Raw genomic sequence first — 18,029 nt, forward strand, 5'->3', positions numbered from 1 at the left:
TTTAAAATGTTTATGCAGTTTAAGCATACTGTTTTGTTGTCTTTTTGTTTTCATGACCAATATTGCAGTGCCCCGCATAAAATAAACTTGCACCCTCGTTTGACTAGCTGTGATTTATTACACATAAATATATGGATTCACATAAATGTTGAGCCTTAGATTATAGCAGAGTCCGAAGATATCGAATCCAAGAGTTCGATCTTATTTGGTACTGTGCTTGGTGTGTAGTGTGCAAGTCTCGGGTTAGTTTCTCTCTATAGCTGGTGCCGAAATAAATATTGCTTATGCCTAGGTAAGAATACAATAAGATAAATAGAACAGAAGTTTTCCAGGCCCTAAATGCAATGCGACAACAGAATCTATTGCTCATGGTGTCCTGATGCTTGCACAGTGCCCTTATCCCCGCCATGTCACCAGCTCCAGATCTCGTTCCAAATATTTTCTCATAATCATCAACTAATTGTTAGTGTGCGTGTAGTAGAGAACCGTGTTGCCTGGTAGCTGCCAGTGGGAGGCCTTCAGCTCGATGAGTTGGAGAAGAGTGCGCCGAATGGAGGCCGCAGATTCGCCGGCATTCAAGAATGCATCGCGAACCAGACTCATGAGTAACTCCAGTTGCTGGGGCAGCTGCTGCTCCATGTCCTGGCCAATACAGGTCAGTACATAGAACAGGCACTCAATCTGAATGTTAAGAATAGTAATCATATGTATTATTCCAACCACTTGATCATTCAAAAACGTACCTCTGAGAGTGATCTAATGGGTGGACGCACGCAATCCCCGCAACATTTGGACAGCAGACTAAGCAGTACCAGTGGCGGAGGAGTGCCCTCGTGGTGGGTGCGTAGCTGGAGCTGCCGACGTTTCAGCTGACAAAACATCTCCGTGAGGAAGGCCATAAAGGCGGTGAATCGGACACGTGATGGCGACTTCATGCCCTGGATGGCAAACAACAGCTGGATGGCAAAAGATTTTTAAAAATCAAGTGATCATGGAAATTTATGCTGAATCGTCTACCTTCTCACGCTCCTGGTACCACTGACGGCATGTGTTGAGGAGCGCCTCGAGGAACGTTTCCTTCTGCTCCCGGGCGATGATATTCAGACACAGCCGTGATATGGGCAGGGCAAAGCGGCGACTCTCCACCGCGCGTTTGATGAACTGCGATGTCAGTTCCATGAGAGAGCGAGAGTTCAGTTTATTGGGATCCTCCAGGGCCGTGTCAATAAGCGCCTGGATCTCTGGCGTGAACTGTCCTATGTCGGCCACCTCGTTGCCCAAGCCTAGTCCCAATCCGGCCATTCCACGAGTAAGGGCATCCGCCGACGACAACGACTTGGAGCGTTGCAGTGCATTTCCATTCATGTAAGGATCTACTCCATTAATATTCGCCTGATAAGGCTGAGCATAGTTGTTGTTTAGCTGACCAAACTGATTTTGAGAAGCCACTTTGTGACCTCGGGGCTCAGGTGCAAACTTTACACGATTTGTTGTCTGGAATTTAAGTGTTTAGTGATCAAAATATTGTTTTTCTTTTACCAATATATTTAAATTAGAGCTCACGTGAAGTATATTTCCACTGGATGGCGAGTTCATGAGCTGCAGCTGACCGCTGAGGGCACTGGTATTGATTGGATACGTCACCAGGATCGAGCGGTGGTTGGCCTTCAAGCCCTGCATGTTGCCGAGGGAGTGTCCGGCCTGGCGGCGATTCACGTTTCCGTACGGACCCAAAACCGGTGCAACTCCGGTTCCATTGCTGAGCGGATAGATTAACGACGAACTGGAAGAATGTTGTAGACTGTAGTTTAGCTCTGCAAGGAGACGGGAAGAGGGGTAAACAATGGAATTAAAAGACTTTGCATTACCGATTGCCGAGTGCCTCGGCCGGTGCCCCGGAGCTGGTTGTCATTGTGAACTCCTGGGCATTGACGTTCAGCTTGTTGGCGACACCACCGATAGCACCATTCGGACCATCACCACCGACACCACCGGCTGGAGCGGCCAGCTCTCCGCGCACATCTGAGACAGAGTCAAGTGGGGATTTTTGTTGGGGAAGGGTCGGTATACCCAAGAGTGTATGTGATGATGTTGGGGGTAGGACAACATTGTGTGGAGGGAAGGAATGTACAGGGTATGAAACAGAGATATGAAAAGAATCAAAAGAAAAATGTGGTCTCAGTAAGTATCAATTGGAACTGATAAGCTGGCAGCAAAGAATAGAGCATCTTAAGCTGGGCTTGCTGAAGTACATATGTGACTAAGATAGGTTCCTATTGAAATTAAATATTTAAATTTCTAAATATGCTCAATCTCACTTTTTGAGGGCTAAGATGAAAAAAAAAGGAAATAGTGCCTATAAAATATGCCTATAATAAATATCGTTATATGTATGTATGTTTCTGATTATTCAGTACCTTTCTCGTCTAAATGCATTTATCTACACTTGATGTGTTTGTATATCTAAATCACCACTAAAATAATACCGATTAAATATCCTCGAAATATAAAAGTTCTCTATTATATTGAGTTCTATAACTTCTTTAGCACCAAGCACCCAAGCGAATTTATAACGAATGACTAAAACAACTCACTGGGAGGCCTGTAGATATCCATGGCTGGTTTGCCCCTCATCTGTCCCGTCTGATTGCCAGGTACGTTGAAAGCCAGACTTCGCCGTTTGTTGATATTCTGAATGAACACAAACAATTATATAAATATGCTACTCGACATCGATATGGCATACACACCTGTTGATTCGTGGTGCGCACAAAGCTGCGTTCGCGGGAGATAACGCCGGGCTGAAATTCCGGAGACTTGCGCACCTTCCGCGGATCATTCTGTTGGCCATTCACGCTGGCCTGGGCCAGTTCCACCTTTTCGGCCATCCTGCGATTTTCCTTCTGCTCTATTTGAAGTAAACTTAATTGAAGATGAAAGCCTAATCTTTGGTAGATTATTCTCCGGTTAATCGATTCACAACTGGGATTCCGTCGAATAAACGTCTAAATGTGTGGCTTCAGTATTTGAGTAAATTTGTACATATCACAATAGTTGGTTTCCTTTCCTCCTTTGTCGAGTTGAGTTCTCTTCTTAATACGATGTTGAGGGATATCTTCCCCTTTTGCAGATTCAGATTGCTGGGTCTGGAATGCAATTAAAATTAATTGTGAACATCCAAATACGTAACCCAACTAAGCCTACTCATATATTGTTGAAAATGCAAGTCACAGATATACTACTTATATTTATTTTCTAGAGTTTTTCACATTATTTTTTACTATTATATCGCATTATATTATTTTCAACATATATGTATCAAGTAAAGATACACAAAAACTCTTTAACCCAGATGCGAGAGGGAGGCGCAAACTACTTGATCTCGTCGAGCAACCGGCTTTATGGCTGAGCGTAGGAGTTGCATCTGGTTTGCGGCCTCTGGCTAGAGCACTTCATCTCCGAACATGACATCAGCCCCCGAGTAATTCTTATTCTGCGGCCCACAAGAAGTCCGGAGTGAGTCGCCGCGAAAGATACATACATCATTGTACAGTCAAGCCTCTCAGACTGTGCACTACTACTACTAATTAACGAAGAATGAATTACTTAGAAAGTATCTTACATAGACTAACTGCCCTGTGAGTGACTACTATCATAGCAATGTGAACTTGCCGCGTTAATTGCCCGACAGTCCATTCCCAGATTGGCAAACAGAGTGCTCGCAATAAGCTGGGCTGGTATTATGAATCAGCGTCGGATGGACGGATATACTCACCTTTTAGTGCAAAAATATTTCCTCCAAATTGTTTCGTTGTTGCTGCTGCTGCTGCTGCTGCTTAAGCTTTTGTTTATCTCTGTCTATAGAGTATATAGATGGGTTTGTTTGTGCGTTGTTGCTATTCGTCGATTCGATTGTTGCTTGGTGCCGCAGCTTAGTTGTTCGTATAAAGATATATATCTACTTCGTAGATACGCTCTTTCGTGTCTCGTTTAATCATGCTTGGCATGCGCCAAGTCAAGCCGTAAACAGTGTCAGAAATAATTAATATTTCGAAGCGTCCCTCCACGCCCAAATAGTCCGCATATGGGGTAATACTAGATGGTTATGGATTGCGGGCCTCTCTAGACACAGGCACAGATGCAGATACAGCGGCAAATGCAAAAAGGCACAGATACGCATACGCACTCACACAAACGCACTGTGATCACAATTGATTTTAGTGCCTGTTGTTGTTGCTTTTGCTCTGATGACTGGTGGCTGCTGTGCGAGCGAGAGGGCGAGATGAGTGATATGAGCGGGTGGCTCGTTAAGTATACGCACCGTGGGTATCGTCTATTTTCGGTTTGTCGCTTTGTGCTGCTTGTTCTCGGCTCGTTGTCTGCTCGTCGTCAATTATTACCGATTCCGTTTTGGTTTCTTAATTTTTGTTCGCGTTGTTGTGTTCGTTCGTTTTTCTTTTTATGTGATTTTTCTCTCATTTAATGCAGATCGCTCGCTATTTATGTATATAATATAGTTATTGTTCGGATTACTCACACGTACACATACGAGCGGTCACTACACGCATACAGGCGCGGCCAAAATGAGGGGATTATTAATTGTTATTTATATTTTCCTATACTACTTTTCATGTTTAGCCTGCACGCGCTGTTTGTTTTCGCCCGACTTTGTGCGCCGTATTCTTTGGCAATTGCCAAAAACTGCTCACATGTGCCGCCGCATCTATATTTATAGTATATGACAGCGCTGCGAATGATGACTGTATCGCAGCACTATGTAGATACATCTATAAACCTATATGCATTTGGCGTTGCTTCCGTTTCCGTTGGTCAAAAACAATAATATCAGCGGGCTGGCAGCAAGACAAATAAAAAAAAATACAGACTATTTCAAATTATTGGCCCGATTTATTTAGCGTTTTAGTCGCCGCCGCGGCACAATATGATTTCCGCTCGCAAACAGTTTGTCTATTTTTAAATAGAATTCAAGAAAGTATTCGGGGAGGAAACGTATGTACTTATGCATGAATCACATAATCCCGATTCGTAAGAGCAAAATATAAAGGATCGGGATGTAATTGGATTTTAACACATTTAACTACGGGACAATGGAACTTTGGGGTTTCGGTTTTACTTTAGGTTTCCATGGGTTCGTTGCTGTCGATCGAGACACTATATCTGCGGGGTATATCTATTTATCGATGTACGCCGTATTATGTGGGCATGTATGTATATTCGCACGTATGTATGTATGGATGTGAGTAACGCTGCTGGCTGCTACACTGGGCGCAGGCTTTAACTTAAAAATTAAATCATCGGCGCGAGCGATCAGTTGAAGACTAAAGACTTGATGAATCGCCGCGCCAGCCGAAAGCTCTTCAAAACAGTTGGGCTCTCTGGAAAGCGATTCTCCGAGTCTCTTTGCACCACACAACCAAAAGAATCTCGTGGGAAAATGCGAGAGCGATCCGTTAAGGGTTGTCGAGATGCTCGAACTATAGAGAAAATATGTAGAAATAAATGAACATGATCGCATTCGTACACAAAATGATCTTTATCCTTATAACAATAGCTTCAATTCGATACATAAACGCTTACAGGAAGGAAAACTAATCAAGATGACAAATCAATATAACAAGAATATAAACTTGTCTGCTTGGTTTATCGTGGAAATGTTGCTGTTACTAGTGAAGAAGAACTAATGTCGCCTTAACGGTGAAAAATTGCTAACTCGATTTATGATCCACTTTTGGCTTACCATACATCAAATCTCTCCTTGCATACAAGTTTAAAAAATATATAAATACAATATTGATTGGTGTAAAACAATTCAAAAGATGTTGACAGGATTTGACAGCGGTAGGACGATTAGACCAAGTTGATCCAATGCTTGCGCAGAATAAATACGGTGGTGGGGACAAGGACGAGAACGACGACAACGAGGATGCCTATTTGGCGGGCGAGGCTATGGAGTTGTTTAGTGAATTGTTTAGCTGCTCCTCCTGATCCTTGTCCAAGCCAAGGGCTGTGGTCAACAGCTTGACCACACATCGCTGCTCGTGCACCTCGCCCTTCTCGTTGGAAGTAATGTCCTTTTCTAGTTTTAGCTTCTCTTCGGCGGCCATCAGGATGCCCTCCTCGATGGTACTCTCGGAAATGAGACGGTAAATGGTCACCGGACGCTGCTGTCCCATGCGATGACACCGATCCTCGGCCTGTTTATCGTTGTACGGGTTGAAGTCGATATCGTGAATGACACAGGTGTCGGCAGCCGTCAGGTTGATGCCAACGCCACCGGCTTTGGTGGATAGTAGAAACACAAAGATGCTATCGTCCCCATTGAAGTCGGTGATCAAGTCCTGGCGGACATTTACGGCGGTCGCACCGTCCAGGCGACAGAAACCAAACTTTCGTATTCGCAGATACTCCTCCACAATGTCTAGCATCATGGTGAACTGGCTGAAAAGCAGCACACGGTGTCCTTCTTCCTTTAGTTTTGGAAGCAACGTATCCAGGTAGCGGAATTTTCCAGAATCGCATATCAAATTATCAGGTATTTTCACATCGTAAAACTCCTGAAAGATGCACAAATTTAGTCATTGTCATTGGACAACCTCTTTGATAGTCACTTACATGCTTGTTCATCATCTGGTAGACCTGAAAGTCGGACATAACGGCTAGCTCTTCAAAGATGTATTGCTCGTTGGTCTTTTTAAAGGAACTGGCATTAGCCAGGCGCTTAGAGAATCCACGTAGATTGGCGTCGGTGAAGTAGTGACGCATCAGCAACGGATGATTTGCAATGCGCCGCATCTCCATCATGATCGCTATGCCGGCCCTTTCGCTGCTGCTGCACACCTCGCCCTTGTTGTTGGAATAATAATCGACCAGCTCATGATAGTATATTTTCTGTTGACTGCTCATGGGCACTTTTTCCTTTAAAAGAAATAACGATTTAATTTGTTGTATAATATTGATTTTCGCCTGGCGTACTTACCACCAGGCTTAGCTTCTTGGGCAGGTTCTTGAGGACATCTTTTTTAAGGCGTCTGAGTACAAATGGCTTCATGATACGCTTTGCTCTCTGGATTTGTGTTTCCTGGAACTGTGACACCTCATCCTGATCTCCATCGCTTTTTCCCTTCTGCAAGGAACATGATGTTTATATATAGTTTTGTGTTGAACAAGTCTTTGTTTTTACCTTAGCAAACAACGATTTTATGTCCTCGATGCTCTTGGCAAAGAATTTGGGCATCACGAAGCAGAGCAGAGAGATAAGCTCCAGCAGATTGTTCTGCAGCGGAGTTCCAGTGAGCAGGATTCGCATCCTAGCGTTTATGGTTATAAGGTTAGCATAGCGTTGCGTGGTCATGTTCTTCAGCATATGGGCTTCATCAAAAATGACGTAGTCCAACTTGCAAACCCGGAACATTTTCCTCTCCTCCGGTGTGGATCCCACAATGTGATATCTGTCCGAAAAGTACAAGAAATTTTAGCTTAGATTCTTTTATGACTTTGTGGTTATTTACGTGGTCAGAAGAACATCAAAGCCGGTAAATCCATCCTTGGCAAAGCGGCCTCGCATTCTCCTCCGCTCGTCCTGCGAGCCATGGTACTTCTCCACCACCAGTTCGGGACACCAGCGGCTAATCTCCGCCTCCCAATTATCCAGCGTGGACGAGGGCACCACAATTAAATGTGCAGCCTGGCTAAGACCATTCTCCTTTAGATAGGCCAGAAATGCAATAACCTGAATTGTCTTGCCCAGACCCATTTCATCTGCCAAAATGCCATTCATTTCTTGTTTGTGCATTACGGTGAGCCAATTAAGGCCAATTATCTGATAATCAGCCAGCTGTAGACTGCAAGAGGAACGAAAATAGAAACACAAATGGGACAGCATGCTGGTTAAGGCTCACCCGCTGCTAAGAAGCTTAGGCTGCTCCACAATGCCAGCACCATTGGAAATCGCCTTCTCCAGGCGCGACACCATGTTATTGCACTTGCTTAGAATGGCGGCCACCGTGTTCTGTTTGTTAATCAGCTCTTGAGCGTAATTCAAAAGATCACCCGACATTCTGATGCTCTCCAGCTTTTGGCGCAAATCAGCCCAATCACTAAATGGCCGCACATCAATGATGGCTAATGCCTTCTTCTCGGACAGCGTTTTAACTGACTGCAGTTCAATTAGCGAAGCCTCGTTCATAAACTGGAAAACTTTTTTGCGCTGCCCCGTCATCTTGGTGGACATCTCGCTATCGCTGTCATCGCTGTCGTACACCTGGTCCTTGGACTGCTTCACATCATCGTCGTCTGAGTGGTCGTTATCCGAGAAGTTGCCTTGTGAAGTTCCACTTATTCCGTTTGACCTGGGCTTTAGCTTGGACTTGGCCAGTGGTCCATTGTGGCCCTTGGGCTTGCAGTTCTCCCTTAGGTATCGCACTGAGGCGGCCACATCCCAATTGGTTCGGGAAAGGGACTCCTGGATGGCCTACGGAACACATTTAAAATTTATTTCAGTTAAAATCGTTAATAAAAAAAAATAATTTAAAGCTACTATACATTCTGATTAATTTTAAAATTAAAATAATAACGGTGATAATGTCCGGAAATATTTCATATGAGGCACACCAAAGTAGTGAGAACAGTTTACACGCGAGGGTTATTACTGTTCCCAACCCCGTCAGCGACACCCCTGGCTAACGACAGCTGTTCGCAACGCCGGGCCGAACCGAATCGCCATGTTCCCCGAACTCAGATGCAGAGACGCGCGTTTCCCCGCTAATCGCCCCATTTTACCTTGGTGGCATTTCGGCCGGAAACCTACCATTGTGTCGAAGTGGGGCGAAATCTTGGCGGCTGCCATGTAGCGCTCCTCCTTTTCCTTAACGGTCAGCTCCAGTTTGGTTTTCTTGGGCGTCTGGGAGTCGTTGCCATCGCTGTCACTGTCGGCCATCACCTGGATGCGCTTCTTCCCAGGCACACGCTCTGAAATCAGGCAGTTAGTGTCAATCGCTTAGAATTTTAGCTCATCAAGTACCAGTTTTCGAAAGACTAGCGACGGCAGAGGAAGCATTCTTGTTGATGCGGAACTGACGCAGATCGCTGAGGCTCGACTTGGCGGACGAGGAGGCGGAGGCCGACGCAGATGCGGCCACTGTGCTGTCCGACATCGTGGGACAAGGCGAAACGCTTCCTGGCAATCTGTCAGTCCTTATTCACAAATTCTGTTTGCAACTCCTACAATCTTGTGGTGGTATTTGTGAATATTCGCATGCTAGTGCGGCCGTTTGATTATCCCGATAAAACCTATTTCTATTTTTCCAACGGAATGCGGTCACACTGAGCGCCCATTTAAGTATTTGATTAATGGTTATTATTATTTTTTCATTTATTCTTATCAAACTGTAACGCAGTGTTGTAAGCTTCTTTCGGAGTATCTAACGATTTAATTTTGTATATATCGTATTTAATTTCGTCAACTTAACCGTAAAACCGATGCCAAAATGATTAGTTTCATTTAAAAAAAGAACTTAAAAAAAACTGAACTGGCGGTTAATTAAGAAAGGAGTTGCCAGATGTTATCGGCTTACCGCAAGCAATCGGCCGACAATCGAAACATTGGGACGCGTTGCAACCCTCTCTTTTTTTCGCTTGCTCTTGTAGGTTAATTGAAAACACTTTTATTGCAAATAAACCGCTTGCCGAGCCGAGGGCAAACCGATAAACTGGCAAACATGGCTGGCGGCAACACCCCGCGTGTGATCCAGGTGACCAACATAGCGCCGCAGGCCACCAAGGACCAGATGCAGACGCTGTTCGGGAACATTGGCAAGATTGAGGAGATCCGCCTGTACCCGACAATCCGTGATGTCTCCTGTCCGGTGCAGTCGCGCATCTGCTATGTGAAATACACGGACACGACCAGTGTGCCGGTGGCGCAGCACCTGACCAACACGGTGTTTATCGATCGCGCCCTGATCGTCATACCCGTTCTGGCCATACCCGAGGAGTATCGGGCCCTAGAGATGCTCAAGAACGGAACCATTGTGCCGGGACTCCAGAAGCCGGACTCCAAGCTACCGCCCGAAGTCATTAACCGCATCGAGGGACAGCTGCCGCAGCAGGTCATCAAGACGTACGACCCCAAGTTGGTGGAGTTCAATCTGCCGGAGTACCCGGCCTTACCCTCGTTCTACGATGCGCGCAAAATCGAGGAGATTCGGCGCACCATTATTGTGTGCGATGTTAAGAACGAGTGGCGCCTAGACGATCTGATGGAGTGCTTCCAGCGCGCCGGGGAGGTGAAGTATGCCCGATGGGCCGAGAAGGATAACAAGACGTACTGCATGATTGAGTTCTGCGAACAGACCAGCATTATTCACGCTCTGCGCATGCAGGGCCAGGAGTTCAAGGGTGGCCATCTGAGCGTCTACCACTCCACGTACTCCATAACCAAGCCGGAGGCCAAGTCGAATGAGGCAGCCCAGGCTGAGATTGAGGAGGCCATGACCATTGTGAAGGAGGCCCAGAGTATGATCTCAGCGGCCATTGATCCGGTAATTGGAATGCTCGCCAAGGACAAGCGCCGCAGGTCGAGATCACGGTCCCGTTCCCGGGAACGTCGCACCAGTCGATCCCGCTCGCATCGTTCCACATCAAGGCGCCGTTCCAGGCGTTCCGGTTCCAGAGAGCGACGCAGCGTGTCCCGATCACGCCGCTCTAGGTCGCGTGGCAAGCACTCGTCCCGTTCTCGCAGCAAGCGCTCAAGATCCCGACACCGTCGCAGCTCCTCGCGTTCCAGGAGATCGCGTTCCCGTGGCGGCAAGCACTCTCGCTCCTCAAGGTCGCGTGGCAAGCGCTCCAGGTCCCGCCATCGCCGCAGCACCTCACGCTCACGTAGCTCCCGGTCCCACGGCACCGGTGGAGGCAGTGGCAACGGCAAACGTTCCCGATCCCGCGAGCGCAGCAAGAAATCACACCGCAGCGAGAAGCACTCTTCGCGTTCTCCTCGCTCTAGAAGCAAGCGCAGCTCTCCCTCGCCGCCGCCAGCGACCGGCAGTAAGTCACGGTCCAGTCGCAGCAAGGATCCGGTCATCGTCTCCGCCAAGTCATCCCGGCGGCGCGACCGCTCCCGTACTCCCGAAACTCGCAAACTCAAATCCATCTCTGAGGACACCGAGGTTAAGAGCTCACGTTCCAGCGCCGATTCGAAGTCACGCAAATCGGTTAGTGTCGAGAAGTCGGACAACATGGACATCTCCAACTCGCCCTAGACAAAGAGAGATTGCATACTACTTTATAATAAATACAGAACTTAAGCAACCCCGTCTCCAGTACAACCCGACACCCATTGTCCTCAATGAGATTTGTATTTCACTCAACTCTGTCATAGTTTTCAAGTATAAAGTCTAATTAAAACTGAAGCATTTTCCTTCTTAATGAAAAAAACTTAGTACATACACAAATATACATTATGTGTTGATATCAGTATCATCGCAATTGAGATCTTTTAATTTTTTGCCAAGTACGAATTGCTTATTTGGAAACTAAAACAATCTTATTGTCTTCTTACTAGGAAAACCCAAGAGAAATCCAAGTTTAATTAATAAAAAACTTTCTAATGAAGACCGACTTTATAACTTTGTATGATCAACATTCTGTAAAGAGTACTTAAGTATGCTAATTTGCTTTGATAAATATACATTAAGAACGCATTAAAGACATGTATTTAAAGGATTGAAGAGGATTGGTTTTCATCAGTAATCGAAATTCAACGATGGTGACTAATGGAAAGGAACGAGCTGCAGCTATTTTCGCACAGTGTATTCTACAGCTGTAATCGGTGGGCTTGTCTCACTTTGTTTGCCAGAGAGCCGGGAAAAGCTTTCCGAGCTTTCATCCAATAATATGTCGGCGATGGCGGCGAATCGCGACCAGAAGTCGAAAGTTATTGCAGTGCGATAGTCGCCTTTACTTGTATTAATTTATTTGTTGTTTTATTTAGAGTGAACCACCTTAGAAAATGTCTGCCGCAACCAAAGGTAACAATGTGAATCCTTTAGGATATGCCTATGCTGTTGGAAGTCTAGATCAGAGATCATCTCGCTTGAGAGATCTGAACTTTGGACTCCTTGGTGTCTTATCTGATGCTATATCCCCCCCCGCGCCCAGCCGGTTGCACTTTGGACCTGTTGAATCGAAAACAAAAATCCGCCTTCGTTCGAGCTAAATTTGTGCTATCACTCTGCCTACGCACATTATATATGTTGTACATATGTTCATATGTATCTTCTCCCTTGTAAGGTATCTATATTGTGGCTGCCAAGCGTACGGCCTTTGGAACCTTCGGTGGATCCTTGAAGGGCATCAACCAGACCCAGTTGCAGACCACGGCGGCCAAGGCTGCTCTGGATGCTGCCGGTCTTAAGGGTGAGCAGGTGGACACCGTCATCGTGGGAAATGTGATCGCGGTAAGTTGGGGTACTGAAGATCCTAAAACAGGAACACTTAAGGCGTCGGTTTAAAACAATATTGAGTTGTGAATACACTAAAATAAATATGTAAATGTGATAAAATACTTTATTACCCGGTTATGTAGATCAATTAACTTGATATTTAATTGTTATTAAAGTTTAAGTGTAACTCATGAGTTTAAAAAATGAATGTAACATGCACAGTTAATGTTTTTTGGAACTTAAAAATCTTAAAATTGTCTTTCTCTTTCACCTCGCAGTCCTCCTCCACGGATGGTATTTATGTGCCCCGTCATGTGGGTCTCAACTGCGGTGTGCCCATCGAGAAGCCCGCCCTTGGAATCAACCGACTTTGCGGTTCCGGCTTCCAGTCGATCGTCAACGGAGCCCAGGACATCCTGGTCGGTGGTGCCAAGATAGCCCTTACCGGCGGCGTGGAGAACATGTCACAGAGCCCTTTCATTGCCCGTAATGTCAGATTCGGAACCACCTTAGGTGTCAACTACAATCTGGAGGATGCTCTGTGGGCTGGCCTCACCGATACCTACTGCAAGCTGCCCATGGCTCTGACCGCAGAGAACCTGGCCGATCAGTACAAGATCAGTAGGGAGCGTGTGGATGAGTTCTCTCTGCTCTCGCAGAAGAACTGGGAGAAGGGCCAGAAGGAGGGAGCATTCAATGCCGAGATCACACCCATCAAACTTAAGGTCAAGGGAAAGGAAGTGGACTTTGTTGTGGACGAGCACCCACGTCCCAAGACCACCATCGAGGGTCTGAACAAGTTGCCTTCGCTGTTTAAAAAGAACGGCGTTGTGACTGCCGGAACAGCATCCGGAATCTGTGATGGTGCCTCCGCAGTGATCGTGGCCTCGGAGGAGGCGCTTAAGGAGTACAACCTGAAGCCCCTGGCCCGTCTAGTGGCCTTCTCCTTTGTCGGAGTCAAGCCTGAGATCATGGGCATTGGCCCAGTACCCGCCATTCAGAACGTCCTGAAGGTTTCCGGCAAGAAACTGGAGGATATTGATCTGATTGAGATCAACGAAGCCTTTGCTGCCCAGACATTGGCCTGTGCCGATGCCCTAAAGTTGGATCCCTCCAAACTGAATGTAAACGGAGGCGCCATTGCCTTGGGCCATCCTCTGGGTGCCAGTGGCTCTCGCATCACTGGTCATCTGGTTCATGAGTTGCAGTAAGTTTCCAAGGCAATTTACAACCTATCATAAATTCATAATTATATACTTTTTTCCAGGCGCAAGAAGCTGAAGTACGGCATTGGATCCGCCTGCATTGGTGGTGGTCAGGGCATCGCCCTTCTCCTCGAGGCTGTCTAATCCTACACCTCACTGTAATAGGTGCCCTGCATTTACACTTAAATTAGTGCTGAAAATTCCGTTTTAAAAGTACCCCGATAGAAATAAAGAAATTATTTTAACTTTACAATTTATTCAATCATCAGCGAATGGAAGTTGATCAGCTTTCTACAAGAAAGACAAGTTGGTGTTTATACTATAAAATTTCTATGCTCGCACTGCTGGAAACGCCAATGGGACGGGTGTTGGCGGATGAAGGACCAGCCCGATGTACCAGGAAATCTCTTGAAGGGCCTTACATTACGAGTACATGAACATGGGATGACATGGCTGCACTTTCGCTCAGTTCGTCTGGGCGCTGGTGGAGAAGAGCGCCAGGGCGCCGCTGGCGATGCCCACGGAAAAGATGTAGTTGATGAACGGCGTCGAGTTCTTCAGGATGAAGAAGCTGATGAAAATTATAACGGCCAGGTAGATGGCGTTGTTGTAGAAGATGGAGAAGGTGGTGGCCTCGTAGTCGGCCACCTCGTTCTTCTTCCACAGGATGCGCTCGTCCTTTTCCTTGCGCGTGACCTTCTTGTCATCGCCCACCTGACGGTTGACCTCGCGGGTCACCGCCTCCTCCCGCCGTCCGGCGATCTTGTGCTTCAGCTGGAACTTGATGTTCTTGTAGGCGGTGGCCATCAGATAAGTGCTAGCGGCAGTGACCAGGACGAACAGGATGGAGCTGGGCCACAGGTCCATGTTGTGGATGCGCCAGAAGAGCCCTGCAAGGAGCACACTCCATTCATTCACAAAGTGTCCCAAAACATACAACGTGTCACTTTACTCACAGATTGGAAGCGCCGACACGATAAAGGCATTGCCGTAGAACAGCGCCGACGACTTGGTGCTCACGTTGCGGCTAAAGTCCTGAAGCAGCAGCTCCTCTTCCTTGGTGAAGCCAGAGGACTGGACTTTCTGCTGTTTGCCGGATCCCATTTTCGGTTCGATTTTCGTAGAGAAAGTAGCGAAGAGTGCGGTAAAGTGTACACGAATGCAAACGCAAGTCGGCTCGGACGAATTGTGACGTGTAAACGTCAAGAACCAGGGCTGGAGGCTGCAGTGCGGCTGTCAGTGGCTGTCGATTGGCGATGACAGCGCTGTCGCCTATCGATGCTTGCCAGGGTTTTTAGCATTTTGTGGCGGTTATGGGTATTTATTTGAATTTTATATGACGATAATTTGTATAATAAATAATATTGCTAAGGAGATGATTCACATTTACTATGTTTAATTGTAATACAGTCCTTCATAAATATTTTAAGCTATACTACTACTTAAAACATATTTGTTTGTTTACTTCTTATCAGTGTAATTTATCATAGAATTTATTAGCTAAAACGCTCTTTTTTCTTATTAATGAATGTAATATAATAGATATAACTTTATACATTTAAGCATTATGTATATCACTAAGAAAGAGTATTAACCATTAAACGGATTTTAATAAGATCCCCATTCTACGCCACTGGATTTCGGACTATCGATAGCGCAACAGGTTCTTCGGCAGCTGAGTTTAGTTGTTAAAACTGCACCGCTTAATAATATTCATTGGTAAAAACAGAAACTGCTTTAGTTTTGAGAAGTTTATTTTGTCGCTCTTAAAATAAATCCGTATTTAAAATTGAGCTAATAAAGAAGATTAGGGACATAGAAAATTAGAAACCGGCGTCCGTCCAAAGGTCACTCTCAGTTGTTTACGTATTTTGTGCTCTTCAGATCAAAATGATGCGATCGAAAGTCTTGAGCTTGGTGGCCCGTGTTGGCTCCAACCGTATGATGTCCACCGCCACCAAGTTGACCACAGTGGAGGTCAACGACAAGACCGGCATCGCCACCCTCACGATGAACCGGCCACCCGTAAATGGTCTTAACTTGGAACTGCTGCAGGACCTGAAGAGGTCCATTGATGAAATCGAGGGCAATAAGAGTCGCGGACTCATTTTGACTTCGGTAGGAAGGATAATAAATCATTGGACTATAATACATTAAATACATATCTCACCCGTAGTCTAGCTCCACAATATTCTCAGCTGGTTTGGATATTCTGGAGATGTACAAGCCGGATAAGGACAGGATTCGCGCTTTTTGGACGCAACTGCAGGATACTTGGCTGGCCCTTTACGGCAGCAGTGTTCCCACAGCGGCAGCCATCAATGTGAGTTCCTTCAAAGATTGGAAGCAGCATGCATTAATAGCGTTTCTTCTTATCCCTAGGGACACTCCCCTGCCGGTGGATGCTTGCTAGCCACTTCCTGCGAGTATCGAGTCATGGTGCCAAACTTTACTATCGGACTGAACGAAACACAGCTGGGTATTGTGGCGCCCCAGTGGTTTATGGCCTCTTTTCTGAGCGTCTTGCCACAGCGGGATGCGGAACGCGCCCTCAACCAGGGTCGCATGTTTACCACGGAGGAGGCCCTGAAGGTGGGCCTCATCGACGAGACTGCCAATAACAAAGAGGAGGCAATTGAAAAGTGCGTCGCCTTCATTGGCACCTTTGCCAAAGTCAATCCGCTGGCCAGGTCACTGACCAAGCAGCAATTTCGAGCTGCCGATCTACAGCAACTGCAGAACGGACGAAAGGAGGATCTTGAGAAATTCCTGTTCTTTGTCAACCAGCCGGCGGTACAGAAGGGTCTGGGCTTTTATCTAGAGGGTCTAAAGAAGAAGGCCAAGAAGCAATAATGATTTTAAACGTTTTTATATAGTAATAAAGTTGTTTTGAACCCATTTTATAACGAATTCATATAACATATTCTTATACTACAAAAACCAATTGATTGGTTTTTATTAAGTCTGATTGCAGAAATTAAAATTAGTAATAGTTCTTCTAAATACATGTATAATTTAAATTACTGGTAACCAGAATATTGGCATGTTAGTTAATAATAGCTGCTTCGGAAATTTAAAGTTGATTGTATTCGATAATTAAACGGCGGCCGATAACAGTTGGCTGGAAACTTTCCATCGAAGATCAGTTGCACTTACCAGCTGTGTAGATAAGAATTTTAAAAACTTTCGGTGAAATTATCCCAGAGGTATGTACATAAATAAATATGAATATTCTTCAGAATTGCATATCAAATGGAAAACATTTTAGATATAAATATATAATGAAATTCTCCTTTGCAGGTTGAAATTAACATTCGAACAAAGGTCATCGTGCGTACTTATCAAAGAAAGATGCTGCACTCAAATCTCTTAAGATTGATGGCCCGCGGGGCTCCAAGTAGAATGATGTCCACCGCCACCAAGTTGACTACCGTGGAAGTAAACGATAAGACAGGAATCGCCACTCTCACGATGAACCGGCCTCCGGTGAATAGCCAAAATGTCCAACTACTGTTGGACCTGCAGACTTCCATCAGAGAAATCGAGAACAACAAAAGTCGGGGTCTCATTTTAACCTCTGTGAGTTTGGTCCTTTATATAACCATGCAAATAACACTTAAATGGCTTATAGGCCAACTCCAATGTGTTCTCAGCTGGCCTGGACATCTTCGAAATGTATAACACGGACGTGGAGCGGCTCCGAACCGTTTGGACCGAACTGCAGAATGTATGGATTGCCCTCTATGGAACCACTTTGCCCACGGCAGCAGCCATCAATGTAAGTATCTTATCTATTTGATTGTAGATAATTATATGTATTAATTCATAATCTATCAGGGCCACGCCCCCGCTGGCGGTTGCCTGCTGGCCACTGCCTGTGAGTATCGAGTGATGCGGCCCAATTTTTTGATTGGATTAAACGAAGCCCAACTAGGAATCATTGCACCCAAGTGGCTGATGTCCGGCTTCGCTAATATACTGCCCAAACGTATGGCAGAGCGAGCTCTCACACAAGGCCGCATGTTCACCACGCAGGAGGCTTTTGAAGCTGGCCTGGTCGATGAGATCGTCAACACCAAGGAAGAGGCCTTGGAGAAATGCGCTGCCTTCATCGGCACCTTTGCTAAGGTGAATCCTTTGGCCCGTGGACTGACCAAGCTCCAGTTCCGTGCCGACAACATTAAGGAGTTTGAGAAAATTCGCGAAAAAGATGTTGCTGACTTTGCAGCTCTAGCTTCTAGCCCGGGAGTGCAGAAGGTTATGGGCATTTATCTTGAAAACCTAAAGAACAAGGGCAAGAAGTAATAAACCTAACTTTATAATCCGTAATGTTGATCTTTTTCCGTGCATTTAAACTGGAACAATT

The 18,029-nt window shown here is 45.8% G+C and overlaps 7 protein-coding genes across 9 annotated transcripts; 4 read left to right on the top strand and 3 right to left on the bottom strand.

Annotated features, from left to right (window-relative positions):
- Nucleotides 1–94: 94 nt before the first annotated feature.
- LOC117135301 lies at nt 95–4,414 on the bottom strand. 2 transcript variants are annotated; one of them, XM_033295478.1, is made up of 9 exons: nt 4,322–4,414; nt 3,776–4,261; nt 2,751–3,146; nt 2,595–2,691; nt 1,869–2,022; nt 1,564–1,783; nt 1,018–1,494; nt 744–956; nt 95–681 (listed from the first exon to the last, which is right to left on the bottom strand). In XM_033295478.1, the coding sequence occupies exons 3-9, from the start codon at nt 2,886–2,888 to the stop codon at nt 457–459; spliced, it is 1,524 nt and encodes a 507-aa protein (XP_033151369.1). In that variant the 5' UTR covers nt 2,889–3,146; nt 3,776–4,261; nt 4,322–4,414; the 3' UTR covers nt 95–456. The 2 variants fall into 2 exon arrangements, with proteins under 2 accessions (XP_033151369.1, XP_033151370.1); XM_033295479.1 differs by lacking the exon at nt 1,869–2,022 and having other exon boundaries at nt 1,564–1,814.
- Nucleotides 4,415–4,421: 7 nt separating this feature from the next.
- Nucleotides 4,422–9,294, bottom strand: LOC117135299 (SWI/SNF-related matrix-associated actin-dependent regulator of chromatin subfamily A containing DEAD/H box 1 homolog). 2 transcript variants are annotated; one of them, XM_033295475.1, is made up of 9 exons: nt 9,041–9,294; nt 8,828–8,988; nt 7,920–8,491; nt 7,530–7,862; nt 7,202–7,469; nt 6,998–7,144; nt 6,634–6,936; nt 5,135–6,575; nt 4,422–4,496 (listed from the first exon to the last, which is right to left on the bottom strand). In XM_033295475.1, the coding sequence occupies exons 1-8, from the start codon at nt 9,171–9,173 to the stop codon at nt 5,949–5,951; spliced, it is 2,544 nt and encodes an 847-aa protein (XP_033151366.1). In that variant the 5' UTR covers nt 9,174–9,294; the 3' UTR covers nt 4,422–4,496; nt 5,135–5,948. The 2 variants fall into 2 exon arrangements, with proteins under 2 accessions (XP_033151366.1, XP_033151367.1); XM_033295476.1 differs by having other exon boundaries at nt 4,468–4,558.
- Nucleotides 9,295–9,611: 317 nt separating this feature from the next.
- Nucleotides 9,612–11,624, top strand: LOC117135300 (probable splicing factor, arginine/serine-rich 7). The gene has a single exon (XM_033295477.1). The coding sequence runs from the start codon at nt 9,738–9,740 to the stop codon at nt 11,274–11,276; it is 1,539 nt and encodes a 512-aa protein (XP_033151368.1). The 5' UTR covers nt 9,612–9,737; the 3' UTR covers nt 11,277–11,624.
- Nucleotides 11,625–11,930: 306 nt separating this feature from the next.
- Nucleotides 11,931–13,913, top strand: LOC117145663 (3-ketoacyl-CoA thiolase, mitochondrial). The gene is made up of 4 exons (XM_033311399.1): nt 11,931–12,044; nt 12,307–12,473; nt 12,737–13,665; nt 13,726–13,913. Exons 1-4 carry the CDS (start codon nt 12,026–12,028, stop codon nt 13,805–13,807), a joined length of 1,197 nt encoding a protein of 398 aa, XP_033167290.1. The 5' UTR covers nt 11,931–12,025; the 3' UTR covers nt 13,808–13,913.
- LOC117145672 (translocon-associated protein subunit gamma) lies at nt 13,900–14,870 on the bottom strand. Its single transcript, XM_033311408.1, has 2 exons — nt 14,620–14,870; nt 13,900–14,553 (listed from the first exon to the last, which is right to left on the bottom strand). Exons 1-2 carry the CDS (start codon nt 14,765–14,767, stop codon nt 14,129–14,131), a joined length of 573 nt encoding a protein of 190 aa, XP_033167299.1. The 5' UTR covers nt 14,768–14,870; the 3' UTR covers nt 13,900–14,128.
- A 424-nt stretch (nt 14,871–15,294) lies between these two features.
- LOC117148603 (enoyl-CoA delta isomerase 1, mitochondrial) lies at nt 15,295–16,573 on the top strand. Its single transcript, XM_033316087.1, has 4 exons — nt 15,295–15,382; nt 15,548–15,781; nt 15,840–15,986; nt 16,046–16,573. The coding sequence occupies exons 2-4, from the start codon at nt 15,554–15,556 to the stop codon at nt 16,514–16,516; spliced, it is 846 nt and encodes a 281-aa protein (XP_033171978.1). The 5' UTR covers nt 15,295–15,382; nt 15,548–15,553; the 3' UTR covers nt 16,517–16,573.
- Nucleotides 16,574–16,762: 189 nt separating this feature from the next.
- Nucleotides 16,763–17,992, top strand: LOC117148613 (enoyl-CoA delta isomerase 1, mitochondrial). The gene is made up of 4 exons (XM_033316098.1): nt 16,763–16,869; nt 16,964–17,242; nt 17,295–17,441; nt 17,501–17,992. The coding sequence occupies exons 2-4, from the start codon at nt 17,015–17,017 to the stop codon at nt 17,966–17,968; spliced, it is 843 nt and encodes a 280-aa protein (XP_033171989.1). The 5' UTR covers nt 16,763–16,869; nt 16,964–17,014; the 3' UTR covers nt 17,969–17,992.
- The last annotated feature ends 37 nt before the right edge of the window (nt 17,993–18,029 follow it).

The sequence above is a fragment of the Drosophila mauritiana genome, chromosome 2L, assembly GCF_004382145.1.
Source record: "Drosophila mauritiana strain mau12 chromosome 2L, ASM438214v1, whole genome shotgun sequence".
NCBI lineage: Eukaryota > Metazoa > Arthropoda > Insecta > Diptera > Drosophilidae > Drosophila > Drosophila mauritiana.